Consider the following 15,246-nt stretch of genomic DNA (forward strand, 5'->3'; position numbering starts at 1 on the left):
GCTGTTTCACCAAGACTTGAGTGGAAAAGCCCCAGGGCTGGCCTGGTTTTCATCTGGGGCCAAGGAAGTTTATCTCCACTGAGAAAAGTTGAAAGGGACAGAGAGAGGCAAATGCAAAGGCTGGATTTGATGACACTGGGGTCATGTCTCTTCACACACCAACTTCACAGGTATCTATTCCCCGCCCAAATATATATGTGTGTGTGCAACTGAATCATTTTTCTGTATACCAGAAACTAACACAATATTATCAATTTGTAAATCAACTATACTTAAAAAAATGGACAGAATCCAGACCAGGTCATGTAAGCCATTTATTGGTTTGTGTTAAAAATATGTATCTTGTTTATGCACGAAGTTTGGTGCGAAGTGCTCGGGTGGTTCCGACAACAGCTGGCACTTGGCGCTTGTCCCTCCCTCCTGTGCCCTCCCCTCCTTCTCCCATCCTGCTGGTCACTGTGCGGTCCTGGAAAAAAAGCAATGAGAGACACGCTAAAAGCTGAGGAGTCGGCTTCGCTCGGCCCTGCCCTCGGCGACACGGTCTGCAGTCAGTGGCTGGCCCCGGCACCTGCCTCCGGCTCCCGGGCTGTCCCCACACACAAAACCCTGGTCTCCTTCTGGTCAGCTGGGCCTGTAGCCCGGCCGGCCTGCCCGCTGCCTCCCTGCCCACGCAGGGTGCCAGGTGTCGTGGAGGGCATATACCTCTCCAAGCCTTGAGAGCACAGCACAGAGAGCTACAAAAATAAGATTTCCACTCAGAGGAGTGGTGCTCGGACAGTTAAAACCACGTCCCGCGCCGACTTCAAGGGAACATGGGAGAAGAGAAAGCACTGGGGGTGGCGGGTGGCTGGGGCTGCCACCAAGGGAACTCGAGTGACAAGAAGAAATGTTAATACTTGACTCGCCGCTGGCGGTTCCCCCTCAGCTCCCCACGGCCGGCCCCCCCGACGGCTCGGCGAGGTAGGTTAGGACAGCCAGCTTCTGGCTTCCGGGGCTGCCCCGAGAGGCGGCCTGTGAGGTGGCCGCCGGGTGGAGGGCGGCTTTGCTGGAGAGTGGACTTGGGCAGCCGAGCCCCTGCCTGCAGCCTCCACCAGCCACCACTGTCCCTCTCAGGGTGACAGTTCTCTGCGTTGAAAGATTTGCATATGCTCAGTAGGATTGTCAGCAGCTGAAGAGGCCCTGTGGCGGGGTGGGCGGGTGGGGAGGGTGGTAGTGATTGGACTAGAAAAAAGTATTTTTCCCTGAAAAGGCCTGCTCACAAGACCCATGGGCAGCCTGGACCCTGCCCCAGGAGGTCCCATGTGCAGTGTCCCCAGGACCCTGGGCTGAGCAGGGGGGCGCTGGTCCAGGGTCACTCGACTCCCTTTCCCAGGAGACCTGGGGTCCATTCCCCTCCTAGGGCCCTGGGACTGGGCTGAGCATCCTGCAGCCCCTTCCGTGTATGGGGCCCGGGCAGCCCTCCCCGCTCCCATGCTTTGGCAGCTCGAGAGGAGCTGGGGTCCACACAGGCACCCCCTCAGCCCCGGGCAGAGGCAGAAAGGTCTGGAGAGAGAGCCTGGGTGATGACAGCAGATTCCATTCTCCAGGCGGGCTGGCGGGCACCGTGCTGGGGGCTGTGGAGTAGGCTTTTCACCCCAACCCCATGGGCTCAGCCTTCTCTTCCTGGCCTGTGGGGCAGGGTCAGCCAGGCTGGGCAGCACGGACAAGCTGGGTGGCTGGACGTATGTGCCTCCCTCAGGCCCTTCCCTTAATGTTAATACTCTAACAGAGGCCAAGCTCTACAGGGAAGAAAGGCAATGTCAGTGCCGAGGACAAGCCCTGGGAGCCAGGCCACTCTCTTCTGGAAGCTTGTATTTATAGGCCTGACTCCAGGGTGGCCTGCATAAACATACAGGGGGGAAATGGGGCAATGAGTGAGCCCTGGCTGACAAGAATCCCACCTGTGGGGGGCCGGGGGGAAAGGCCGGTCACCTCGCTCATCTCAGGGAGTCCAGGCCACATGTGGCTTGTGTCTGCCCTCTATGAGTGTGAGAGTGTGCACACGTGTGTAGGGGAAGGGGTTCAGCCCTCCTGGCACCTCAGCCCAAGCGGCGGGGGACCCCCTTTCTGCCCCTAGGCAGTGAAGGCCCGTGGGACCCACACCAGATCTCACTTTTGCATTGACGGCAGAGCCCCAGCAGCTCCCAGACACTCTTGTCCAGAGTTAGGAAGAGGCAGTGTGAATCGCTGCCGATCCACCCGTGAAAAAAAAATGTTAGTTCTTTGCTCAAGTAAAAAAATATCAAATATAATAAATTTATGAAAGCCCATTCACAACATACACAGTCTTGGTTTCGCATTTTGTCTCAGCAGCTGGGATGGAGGTGGTGGTCAGAGCCCCAGGGCGTTGCCAGACCAGACCCGGCCCCCAGGACTGGTAACCCCAAACGGACAGCTCGGCCAAGTGCTTCCAGCCATCAGCGCGGTGCACAGGACTCTGCCTTGTCGGTCCACGGGGCCGAGGCTCCTGTCTCACTCCCGAAGCCCAAAGCAAAGGTCGGACGGCTCAGCGGCTGCTGGGCTGGGGCTGCCTTTGGGTTTGCCGCGATGCTCTGCGCTGGCGCCCCCCTCCCCGGGCTGCGCTCACACGACTGACTCGCGGTCCCTGTCGGGGGTTGGGGGGAAGTCAGCGAGATCCTCGCTTGGGCTGTAGTCAGACGCCCGCACCTGGGGGTTGTCGCTGGTGGCCCTGGTGACGCTGTCGTAGGAGGGCGGGAAGGACGTGGAGGAGACGGAGGAGCTGGAGGGCGGGCCGAGGCGCCGGGAGAAGTTCTCGTTCATCATGTAGGCGATGAGGCCCTCCTGCTCGGGGGCGTCCTCCTCCGAGAGGCCGCTGCTGCCCGCCTGCTGGCGGTAGAGGAAGGACGCGTGCTTGACGGAGCGCCGCAGCAGGTGCCGGCGGAAGGCCCGCTGGATGACCGTGGCCGACACCTCCTCGTGCTTCCGCCGCAGCGTGGTGGTGATGGGCTCGTAGGAGATCTTGGACGGGTTGGCCGCCATGAACTTCTCCTCCATCTGGATCTTCAGGGCGTCCATCTCCCCAGATTCGCCCAGGACCCTCTTGGTGAAGGCAAAGAGGATGTCCATGCAGTGGATACGGTCCCCGCTCACCATGGGCAGGTCCATATTGATGAGGCTTATCTGGTTGGGCTTGGGGATCCGCAGCGGCTCGGACAGGGCGTCGGCGAAGTCGGACAGGGCCGAATACTCGATGAACTGGGTGGCCTCCGGGTCGAACTTCTCCCAGATCTCGTAGAACATGTCGAAGTCGTCCTCACTCAGGGGCTCCGTGCTCTCCTCCGTGGCCACGCTGAAGTTCTCCAGGATGATGGCGATGTACATGTTGACCACGATGAGGAAGGAGATGATGATGTAGGTGGTGAAGAAGAGGATGCCCACCGCGGGGCTCCCGCAGTTGCCCCGGGAGCCGTTGCTGTTGGGCAGGTTGGGGTCGCAGTAGGGGGGCCCCGTGTTGAGGATGGGGCTGAGGAGCCCGTCCCAGCCCGCCGACGTGGTGATCTGGAAGAGGCACAGCATGCTGTTGGCGAAGGTCTGGAAGTTGAACATGTCGTCGATGCCGGCCTCCCACTTGACGTAGGCGAAGTTGGCCATGCCGAAGATGGAGTAGATGAACATGACGAGGAAGAGCAGCAGCCCGATGTTGAAGAGGGCGGGCAGGGACATCATGAGGGCGAAGAGCAGCGTGCGGATGCCCTTGGCCCCGCGGATCAGCCTGAGGATGCGGCCGATGCGGGCCAGGCGGATGACGCGGAAGAGCGTCGGGGAGAAGAAGTACTTCTGGATGATGTCTGAGAGCACGGTGCCTGTGGGAAACAACGGAGACTGTGGCCGCCGGTGGCGTCACTGTCCCCCCTCCGGCCCAGCCTTGCTGGGAGGGGCACGGAGCCTGGGAGTGGAGGCCCGGGTCACCTGGGGCCTGTAAGGACCCTGCCTCCACCCACCTGAGCCTCCATTTCTGCATTTATGGTCCAGAAGAGGACCCACAGTTCCTGCATCCTTTGCAAAGTGCCTTCTCAGCCCTCCGCCCCTTCGTCTCCTGAGCCTACCTGCACATACGAGGCCCATTATCCAGATTGTGGCTCAGGGGCCTCAGCGGACTCGCTCAGCATCCCTGGTGGCCTAGCTTGGACCAGAACTCTAGAACTTTTAGCTCCTTGCTGCTCAGAGTGTTGTCTGAGGACCAACAGCCTTGGGATTTCCTGGGCATTTATCAGAAATGCAGAATCTCAGCTGCCCACCCAGACCCCTTGTGTTTTAACAAGTCCAGGTGGTTCGTGTGCACACTGAAATACAAGAGGCACCAGCCAGGCAGTTGGCACACTCCTCACACTCACCTGTCACAAGTCAGCCTCTCTGAGGTGCTTCCTATGACCTTCCCACCCCTGCTAGCTGCCAGGCCTGCCCACTCCATCTCTACTGACTACTCTGAGTTTGGAGTTTCAAGGAGCATAGACGTAAGTTATAGAAGAAAGAATGGAATATACTTGCCTTGTATTGGCCCAAGTGAACTTTCCAGACTTCTCATATATTAGGTTGGTGCAAAAGAAATGGTGGTTTTTGTACTGTTGAAATCTGCCGTTTGATATTGGAATACATTTTAAATAAATGTAGCTAGGTTCTACATCATTTTAATGTGCATTTCTCGCTTTATTATTATTTTTTTGCTAATGACTTATTACTTGCTATTTTATATTTATTTTAGACTATGATGTTAGACAAAAAACAAGTTTGAGCAATTTTCTTTTTTGAGTTCAAAACGGGTTATAAAACAGCACAGATAACTTGCAACATCAACAACACATTTGGCCCAGGAGCTGCTAACAAATGCACAGGGCAGTGGTGGTTCAAGAAGTTTTGCAAAGGACATGATAGCCCTGAAGATGAGGAGCACAGTGGCCAGCTATTGGAAGTTGACAACGACCAGTTGAGAGGATCATTGTAGCTGATCCTCTTACAGGAGAAGTTGCCAAAACTCAACGTTGACCATTCTACCGTCTTTCAGCATTTGAAGCGAATTGGAAAGGTGAAAAAGCTTGATAAGTGGGTACCTCTTAAGCTGACTGCAAATCAAAAAAAGCATCCTTTTGAGAAGTCATTTTCTCTTATTGTATGCAACAACAACGAACTATTGTGACATGCGATAAAATGTGGGTTATATACCACAACCAGTGATGACCAGCTCAGTGTCTGGAAAAAGAAGAAACTCCAAAGCACTCCTCGAAGCCAAACTTATACCAAAGAAGGTCATGGTCACTGTTCGGAGGTCTGCTGCCCGCCCATCTGATCCACTACAGCTTTCGGAATCCCTGCGAAACCATTATATATGAGAAGCATGCTCAGCAGATCGATGAGGTGCCCGGAAAACTGCAACACCTACGGCCAGCACTGGTCAACCGAAAGGGCCCAGTTCTTCTCCATGACAGTGCTCGACCACACATTGAACAACCAACACACAACCAGCCGGAGGCAGAAAATGCTTTCCAAGAGTTCGTCAAATCCCAAGGCATGGATTTTGGTGCTGTAGGAATAAACACTTATTTCTCATTGGCAAAAATGTGTTGATTGTAATGGCTCCTATGTTGATGAATAAAGATGTATTTGAGCCTAGTTATAATGGTTTAGAATTCACGGTCCAAAACGGCAACTACTTTTGCACCAACCTAATAATAATGCCACTCACGAATGTGTGTCAGGCGTTCACTGTCAATAGAGCCCTGGGCTGAGCAACTGACACGTCCGTTTACCCCTTCCAGTTACCTGAGGAGGTAAGCTGATACTAGCATCCTCATTTTCCAGAAGAGGAAACTGAGAGGTGAGCTCACTTATCCAAGTTGCCACCTAGTCGGTGAGAAGTGGGGATTTGACTCAGACACTCTGGCTCCAAGTTGAGCTGTTAACCCTGCCTCTCTGGTACACAAGCTCTGCGACCAGTAGTTGCTGAATATAGTCTACACTTCCTGGAATCTTTGAGACTGTCCCTCAGGGCTCCATTCCAGCTCCTGACACCTGCTTTAGAGAAAAGATCCTCTCTAGTCCCACCAGGCACGGTCTCAGCCTCATTCCCGCCTGAGACCTCTTGGAGCATTTCCTGAGCCCACTTCCAGCTTCTAAGCATCTGCGCATCACTCTAGCCACGGCAGCCCCTCTCTTGGCCCCTGTCTTTCCCTCTGTGCCACTGAAGAGGCTATACATGGCAGAAAGATGAAAGCCAGTTATGGCAGAGGTCTGTGCGGGCAGGGTCCAGATTGGGCTCTGAACACAAGTGACAAAAGAAAGTACTGATAAATTGGACTTAAAGTTAAGACCTCTGTGCTCCAAGAGGTGACAATCAAGAAAGTGAAAAGACAACCTAGAGAATGGGAGAAAACATCTGCAGATCTTGTATCTGATAAGGGACTGGCCTCTGGAATATATAAAGAATTCTTACAACTCAACAAAAACACAAATAAGTCAATTAAAAAATCAAGCAACGGATTGGAACAGACATTCCTCCAAGACACTTCTGTTATATACCAAGATATACCAAGGAAAATGCCCAATAAACACGTGAAAAGATGTTCATCATCATTGGTCATCAGGGAAATGCAAAGCAAAACCTCAATGAGATGTCACTCCATACCAATTAGCAAGGCTATAATTAAAATATACAGAGAGGAACAAGTGTTGGTGAGGATATGGAGTAACCGGAACCCTCCTACACTGAATTTGGGACTGTAACGTGGTGCAGTCACTTTGGAAAATAGTTTGGCAGTCCCTCAAAATTTTAGATTAGTGGCTGCCAGGGGGTGGCTGGCTGTGACTGTGAAAGTTGCTCAGTCATGTCCAGCACTGTATAGTCCATGGAATTCTCCTGGCCAGAATACTGGAGTGGGCAGCCTTTCCCTTCTCCAGGGGATCTTCACAACCCAGGGACTGAACCCAGGTCTCCTGCATCGTGGGCAGATTTTTTACCAGCTGAGCCACACGGGAAGTCCAAGAATACTAGAGTGGGTAGCCTATCCCTTCTCCAGTGGATCTTCCCAACACAAGAATCGAACTGGGGTCTCCTGCATTGCAGGCGGATTCTTTACCAGCTGAGCTGCCAGAAGGTAGGGAGAGGGAAACTGGTGAGCTCAGTGGGTGCAGAGTCTCTTTTGGGGGTAAGGAAAATATTCTAGACTTAGAGCATAATGATGGTTGCACAGGCATGTGAATATACTTAGAAGTACTGAATTGCACACTTGAAAGGGTGGGTTTTGTGTTATGTAAAGTGTATCTTAATAAAACTGTTCTTTAAAGAAGGAATTTGGGCTCTGAGGTCAAACAGATATAGGCATGTGCTCTGTTCTCAGTGTTTCTGCCTCCTCCTAAATTCGTATGTTGAAATTCCCCCCCTCAAAGATGATGGTATTGGGAGGTGGGGCCTTGCTGCTAAGTCACTTCAGTTGTGTCCGACTCTGTGCGACCCCATAGATGGCAGCCCACCAGGCTCCCCCGCCCCTGGGATTCTCCAGGCAAGAACACTGGAGTGGGTTGCCATGTCCTTCTCCAATGCATGAAAGTGAAAAGTGAAAGTGAAGTTGCTCAGTCATGTCCGATTCCTAGCGACCCCATGGACTGCAGCCCACCAGGCTCCATCCATGGGATTTTCCAGGCAAGAGTATTGGAGTGGGGTGCCATTGCTTTCTCTTCCCCAAGGTGGGGCCTTGGGAGGGGCTTAATTTCATGAGGGTGGAGCCCGAATGAATGGGCTTAGTGCCCTTAAAGAAGAGGTTCAGGGAGCTCCCTAGCCCCTTCCAGTTTCTGAGGACACAGCAAGAAGGTGTGGGTTATGAACCAGGAAAAGGACCCTCAGCAGAAAACCTGATCATGCTGGTGCTTTCCTCTTGGACTTCCAGCATCCAGATCTGTGAGAAGTAGATTTCTGTTGTTTATGAGTTACCCAGTCTGCTATTTTTGTTGTATCAGCCTGAGTAGACTATGTGTGATTCCTATCTCATCTTCTCCCTAGTTGAACGATTTCCCTGCCTTGGTACTGACTTTATATGGTGAATTGCATGAGGCAAGCGATGTCTGAAGAAGCCTGGCACACACCAGGATGGCTAGGTGGCAATTCTCAACTCCAGAAAGTCTATCTCCAGGGTTAACGTCTACTTTAGAGGGCCACCTGCCTCCCAACTCTGGAGACTCTTCCTTGGGCTTGAAGGCTTTCCCTTGGGAAGGCAGGGAACCCCCACAGGCCCCATTCCCTTTCCTAGACTCACCCTTGAAGTTCTCCAAACAGAGAGCTGTGTTCCAGGGTCTCAGGGAGGGTGGGGCCAGGAGGGGGTGGTGGGTCCTCTACCAAGCTGGCCCCTTGGCCCGAGTGGCCTTCCCAGATGTGCGTGTGTGATTGTGGGGGGTGGGGGTAGGAAAGACTGTAGGGAGCAAAGAATGCAGGGAGCTGGTGTACTGGCATGGAGCACAGATCAGGGGCCGGGGGAGACCTTCTCTGCCCAGCTGACTTGCATACCCACCCACGATGGAGAGGATGACAACCACGAAGTCGAAGATATTCCAACTGTTGGTGAAGTAGTAGTGGCGCAGGGCAACCATCTTGAAGATACACTCGGCTGTGAAGATGCCTACGAACAGCAGGTTGATCTTGGCCAAGATGTTGACCTTCTCGGGGCTCTGGTCGTCTGTCTCCACCATCATAGTCACCATGTTCAAGCAGATGAGAAACATGATGGAGACGTCGAAGGCTTGCTTGGTCACAACGTCGAATATGAAGCCCTGGTACTTGTTCTGAAAGGAAGGGCAAAGGAAGGGCTCAGCAGGGGCCACAGGCAGGCTGGCAGGCCTAGTCTGCTGCCGCTCAGTCCAGACCACCCACCCTCCTACTCCACCCTCTGGACAGTCCAATGCTCACAGACTATCACAGGGAGAGGAAAAAGGCAGGGTGCTGGACAGCCTGGCTCCCTGCTGAAAGCTCCCTGGGCTTCCAGGCCCAGCCCTGTGCTCCTTGTCCCAGACGCCATCTCTCATGGCACTTCAGGAAAGTACTTCTCTTATCCCAAGTTTCCTCAGCCGATTGTTCATCAAGCTTTTCTTTTTGTTCCCACTGTCTGAAGGCTCAAGGTCAGATCTAAAGTTCAGCTCTAGAAACTGTCTCAGCCCTCAGGTTAACAAAATTTCTCCATTCTTTCTGTGGAATTTATTTTTTCCATTGAAACTGTATTTATGTGTGTCTTGAATTTTCAGATTATTTTGGGGAGTGTAAGTCACTCAGTCATGTCTGACTCTTTGTGACCTCATGAACTGTAGCCTGCCAAGCTCCTCTGTCCATGGGATTCTCTAGGCAAGACTACTGGAGTGGGTTGCCATGGTCTTCTCCAGGGGATATTCCCAACCCAGGGGTTGAACCCCGGTCTCCTGCATTGCAGGCAGATTCTTCTGCCTGATCCACCAGGGGAGCCCCATTTTGGGGAAAAGAGATGATTATAAATAATTGAAAACACACACATACTCCTAACCTAGACCAGAGCATGGAGAACAGGAAAGAGTCAGATGACATGGATGAACTGGATGCAAAAACTGGGGCTGCCCCTTACAAGCTAATGATTTAAGTACCATCACCTGCATAATCTAGGCTTCCCTGGTGGCTCAGCTGGTAAAGAATCTGCCTGCTATGCAGGAGACCTGGGTTTGATCCCTGGGTCAGGAAGATCCCCTGGAGGAGGAAATGGCAGCCCACTCCAGTATTCTTGCCTGGAGAATCCCATGGACGGAGGAGCCTGGTGGGCTACAGTCTGCAGGGTCACAAGGAACACTTTCACCTGAGTTACCTAAGTATTGCCCCCATCCTGCTCCAGTACACACACACAGACACACACACACAGACACACACACACACACAGACACACACACACACACAGACACACACACAGAGGCACACACACAGACACACACACAGACACACAGACACAGGCACACACACATACAGACACACAAACACACAGACACAGACACACACAGACACACACACACGTATGTGTTGGCCTGATTTGGCCAAGGGAGTCAGCCTAGCAGAGAACCCAGAAGCCCCCCCAGGCCCCACCCAGCTGGGGATTCTACGGCTCAGGGAGTTACAAGGATGAGGTTACACACGGGGCTGCCCAGCCCTCCCTGGGGAAAGCCTGAAGTGCTGTAGGGGAGGAGGGGCCTCACTCAGAAGCTCCTGTGGGAGGGGACCATCCCTGGGCTCCCAGGCTGTCTCATGCCTTCTCCTGTACCTCCATGAGACTGAGGCCCCTGTGCATGATTGGAGGGCCCTCCTTCCCTGGACAGGCCAAGGGCCCCAGGCAGCACCAAAAGACTGTGAAGAGGCCCCGATAGCTGGTCTTGTGGCGTGGGGGCTTCCCAGGGCCCCCTTCGGGCAGATCTTCCCCACGCCCACCGAATCGAGAGCCTTGCTCACCAGGGGCCGTGGGATGGGCTTCTGGGGCTTCTTGGAGCCCAGCTTCTTCATGGCATTGTAGTATTTCTTCTGCTCCTCTGTCATGAAGATGTCCTGGCCCCCTAAGTGCAGAGACACAGGCACCAGCCTCATCTGGGGGTTCTCAGGGGTCTAGCCTCCTTGGTGAGGGTGCCAGGGTGGCCCTTCTCCTCACTACCTCTCCTGGGGGAGAAAAGCATGCCTTATCCTACATCAGAGAGTCCCCCTCAACCACCGCCCCTGACCCGCTTCTCCAGGCCCCTTTCCCCATGCACCTTGGGCTCCTCTCTGACTTTGGGACTTGCAAATGCAGCCCGACCTCCATCCTCTCCCCTGGCCAGCTCAGCCATCCTGGAAGCTCCCTCTGCCCACTTGGCTTGCCTGCCACCCAATTGTACCTTCTATGACGGAACTCTGGGAAGACCCAGGCCTCTGTGCGGTGGCTCCCCACCCCCACCCCCATGATCCCTGATCATGGGCCAGGTGAATAGTCCCAATGCTCACCCCAGCTCCTCTCAGGGGCCTCTTCTCTCAGACTAGGGCAGGCGTGGGGCCCCTTGTTACACACTTACGGGCCTAAGCAGGCCACATCACGGATACACCCCTCTCCCACCCCAACCCGGTCGGAGCTTAGTCCCCAGCAGGAAGGAGGAGTGGGGCCAGGAGCCAGAGAGGCTGCCAGGGGCCTGGCACCCAGCCCTGCCCTGCAGCCTGGTGGGCCTGTGCTCTACGTATCTTTTTCTTCTGCTGGTTGAAGTTGTCAATGATGACACCGATGAACAGGTTCAGGGTGAAGAAAGACCCAAAGATGATGAAGATGACAAAATAGATGTACATGTAGAGGTTGCACTCCCACTGGGGCTGCTCCTCATACTAGAGGGGAGAAAGCAGACAGGTCAGGCAGGCAGCAACGGGGGATGGGCTGGCCGAGTGTGTCAGAGGAAGGTCAGCACCCGGGGTGTGCGTGTGCGTGTGCGGGGCGGGCGCGGATGGAGTTGAGGAGGCGGGGTGGTGGCAGGTGAGGAGGCCAGGCATGCCGGGCTCGGAGCTGGCGCTGTGTCCCTGCGTGGCTCCTGCCCCTGGGCCACTGGGAGGTTTGAGTATATGGGGGTGTCTCCCAGCCTTCAGCGGTCAGTGTGACATGGTGGCTGGTGTATGTATGTGGGGCGGGCACAGGACCACAGAGAAACTTGTTTTGGGTCTTTGCTGCTCCCACCCCCTCCTCCAGGGGTAGGATTTTGGTTCAACTAAATGACAGTGAATACCATTCACAAGATATCTGAGAATCTGGGGCGTCCCTGGGAGACCATGCGACCATGTCCCGGGGGCAGCCAAGGGCATTCCAGAGAGGCTCAGCTCTGGGCTCACACAAGAGACCTGGCCCTTTTGGGATGCAGACCCTGTTTCCATGGTGGCTGAGCAGCTGGGAACCTTGGGTGCTTGGAACCTTGACTGATTCAAGGAGAGAGACCAGCGTGACAACCTACCCCCCTGGAGTCTACAGCTGCATACATGATGTCCATCCAGCCTTTAAATGTTGCCTGCAAGAAAGAGACAAGAGTAAGGAAATTTAATTCTGCATCTATGGAGCTACTTTGGGCTCCTATCTGGACAGATGGGACCGGGAAGTAACCTCCCACTAGAAGCTAACCCTTTCAGCGGTGTCCAAGTGGCTGGGCAGTCGGGGAAAGGCCTTCTTGTTCAGGGCTGAGGCGGAGGGGAAGCAGCCAAGCAGGCACTCCAGGAAGGTCATTTCATGGGGGAATAAGCATTCTGATGTTGGCCAAGAGACTACCCTTCAGATCTGCATTCATTTCAGATTCTAAAGTGACACAGAGGCCTACAGGCGTGTCCGGAACAGAGAGGGGACACTGGGGTTCTCTGCTCTGGTTTAAGGCAGCCCTCAGTGCTGACCTGGTCCTCTCTGTCATAAGCCTTGGGGCTTCTGCTCCACAGCTTTCCAAGGATGTCCCTCAAGAATCCTAATGTTCCCTCATACTTAAGGGGGTCCTTTTGCTAGTGGTGTGTTGGCAAATGACTAACAACAAATGGCTTTCCAGAAGGAAAAATAAAAGCCCTGATTGCACTTCCTTGGTGCCTCAGTGGTGAAGAATTCGCCTGTCAATGCAGGAGACACGGGTCCGATTCCTGACCCAGGAAGATCCCATATGCCGAGGAGCAGCTAAGCCCGTTTGCCCCAGCTACTGAACCTGTGCTCTAGAGCCCAGGAACCACAGCTACGGAAGCCCCTGAACCCTAGACGTTGTGCTCTGCAACAAGGGAAGCCAATGGGAAGCCCACACACGGCAGCTAGAGAGAGCTGCCGCTTACTGCAACTAGAGAAAAACCCGGGCAGCGATGAAGGCCCAGCACAGCCAAAAATAAACACCATAAAATTATACACGAAAAAAGCCCTGACTGTGTTTGCCAACTTCTCTGTGTAAACATTCCCATCATGGCCAACCTCAAGTTGCCAAAGTGTCGTTACTGAACTCAGCGCTGGGAAGAGAGGCACAGGAGCACAGCACTGCAGTGTTTCCATGGTGTGACTATAACAGGCGTGCGTAGCCTCAAGAGCAAAGCTGAGAACAAGCGGCAACGGCAAGTTTTTATTTTGTTTCAATATCGTTGAGTTAATTACAAGTTTATAAATCTAATTTTTAATAATGGCTCACAAACTATCGGAAAATATAACAACTGGCTCTTGCGAGGCCACACTCGCTGGTTCTGGCATGGCAGGAAAGAGGAGGCCAAACAGGACAGGGTCCTGGTGCCAGTTGCATGGACGGCCCCAGTCTGGGCTGCTAGGATGATTCAGAGCTGAGGGACACGCTTGGTGGTGAGACTGTCTACCTAGCGGATCTTATCTGTGTCCTTGGCATAATCCTATTGTGTCCTGAGCCTCTTTTCAGGGTGTAAGCTGGTCTACACAGATTTCCCACATCTGAGAGTTTTTATGAGTCAGGGAGGGTGGATGGGGAAAGCAAAGCAGCCATAGAGAAGGCAACTGCTTCAGCTTCCTGTGCCATGGGGCCTCACCCGCACAGAGAGGCCTGGAGATGCGGTGGGACCTGCTGGGGACCACCCAAGGTTACAAGGTGCCCATGACCGAATTCTTCCTAGCCACTGTGTGGTTGTGTCTGCAATGGCAGGCAGCTCTCAGACTACAACAGGGGGCTTTCCTTCCAAGTGTTGACATTCAGAAGGGAAGGCTCTCTGGGTTGGGCTCTAATCCTGTTCCCCATGAGGTATTTCAGGGACTCTGGAGAAAGCTACTCCTGGGATTTAGGAGATGGGTGAGCTTGCTTCCCTGGTGGCTCAGAAGTAAAGAACCCACCTGCCAATGCAGAAACTGTGCAGGAGGCTAAGATTTGATCCCTGGGTCAGGAAGATCCCCTGATGAAGGAAATGGCAACCCACTCCAGTAATCTCGCCTAGGAAATCCCATGGACAGAGGAGCCTGGTGGGCTACAGTCCATGGGGTCACAAATAGTCGGACATGGCTGGGCGACTAGACAACAAAAACAACAATGGAGGTGTGAGGGGATGTGCCGAGTTTCCCTCTGCTCAGCACTAGAGACCGGTGTCTGGGCTTTGCACTGGGACAAGAAGAAAAAGCTGCAGCTTTACGTGTTAATTTCTGCTGTCAAGGCTACTCGTATGCTATGCGTTATAGTCACTGAAGCCATCGTCCTCACAAATCAATAGAAACGTTGGTAGGGCCGTGAGTGTTTGAACAGCTTGCACATTAGAGATGAAAGTAAATATATTCTTTTAAACAATGCAGGAGGAATCCCTGCCGTGTATAACAGAGGGGTGGCCAGAGTCACAATGTTGCTAACAGTTCAGTCCCTGGGTGCCTGCGGTCATTCATCTGCCGCCTGTGCTATCGCACCGCAAACTGACAGTGCGAGGAGCCACCCTGACTGCCGCTGCAGCTGAGTCGCTTCAGTCGTGTCCAACTCTGCGCGACCCCACAGACGGCAGCCCACCAGGCTCCCCTGTCCCTGGGATTCTCCAGGCAAGAACACTGGAGTGGGTTGCCATTTCCTTCTCCAACGCAGGAAAGTGAAAAGTGAAAGTGAGCTGGGTAAGATGCCGCAGCATGGAGTCCCACGCGATATTTGGAAAGTGTAGCATCTTCCTTAGGAAGGAACACCTGGCACCTTCCCAAACAGACGAGAAGTCTCTGGAGAGTCTTTGGGCGACACAGATTGTGAGGATCCAGAGTGGCCCCGCTGTCCCCCTCCTGCCCACAGCCCAGGGGAAGGTGCCTGTTGCTGGTCAGCCAGTGAGAGGAAGGCAGTCCCCCCACCGCCCGCCACAGGACTCACCACCTGCAGAAGGGCCAGGTACCCGGCCCCCACGTTGTCAAAGTTGACTTTCACCTTGGTCCAGTACAATTCGCCAGTCACGTTGAAAGACTCACAGTCGCTCTTGTTGTTCACGATGGTATAGTTCAGGGGCAGGTCTCCCTCGGTCTGGTTGATGCATCTCCCAAACTTCCCCGCGAAGAGGTTCACGCCCATGATGCTGAAGATGAGCCAGAAGATGAGGCAGACGAGGAGGACGTTCATGATGGATGGGATGGCGCCCACCAGGGCGTTGACCACAACCTCAAGTGGGCAGAGAACAGACTCAGTTTCTGGAGGCGCTCAGCATGTACACCCTTTGTAAGACGGCCCCCCTCAACCTACTAAACCCCCTTGGTATAGGTCCCTGTGCGGGTA

General features: G+C 53.9%; 1 protein-coding gene across 7 annotated transcripts in view; it reads right to left on the reverse strand.

Annotated features, from left to right (window-relative positions):
* Positions 1–301: 301 nt before the first annotated feature.
* SCN5A (sodium voltage-gated channel alpha subunit 5) overlaps positions 302–15,246 on the reverse strand; it is a 104,374-nt gene continuing 89,429 nt past the window's right edge. For all 7 annotated transcript variants that reach the window (XM_042236506.1, XM_042236504.1, XM_027958022.2 and 4 more), the window contains 6 exons: positions 14,851–15,132; positions 12,004–12,057; positions 11,252–11,389; positions 10,499–10,603; positions 8,556–8,826; positions 302–3,863 (listed from right to left, as the gene is read on the reverse strand). In XM_042236506.1, coding sequence (XP_042092440.1) covers positions 2,623–3,863; positions 8,556–8,826; positions 10,499–10,603; positions 11,252–11,389; positions 12,004–12,057; positions 14,851–15,132 — 2,091 coding nt within the window. In that variant the 3' untranslated portion in view covers positions 302–2,622. The remainder of the gene's footprint in view (positions 3,864–8,555; positions 8,827–10,498; positions 10,604–11,251; positions 11,390–12,003; positions 12,058–14,850; positions 15,133–15,246) is intronic.

The sequence above is a fragment of the Ovis aries genome, chromosome 19, assembly GCF_016772045.2.
Source record: "Ovis aries strain OAR_USU_Benz2616 breed Rambouillet chromosome 19, ARS-UI_Ramb_v3.0, whole genome shotgun sequence".
Lineage (NCBI taxonomy): Eukaryota > Metazoa > Chordata > Mammalia > Artiodactyla > Bovidae > Ovis > Ovis aries.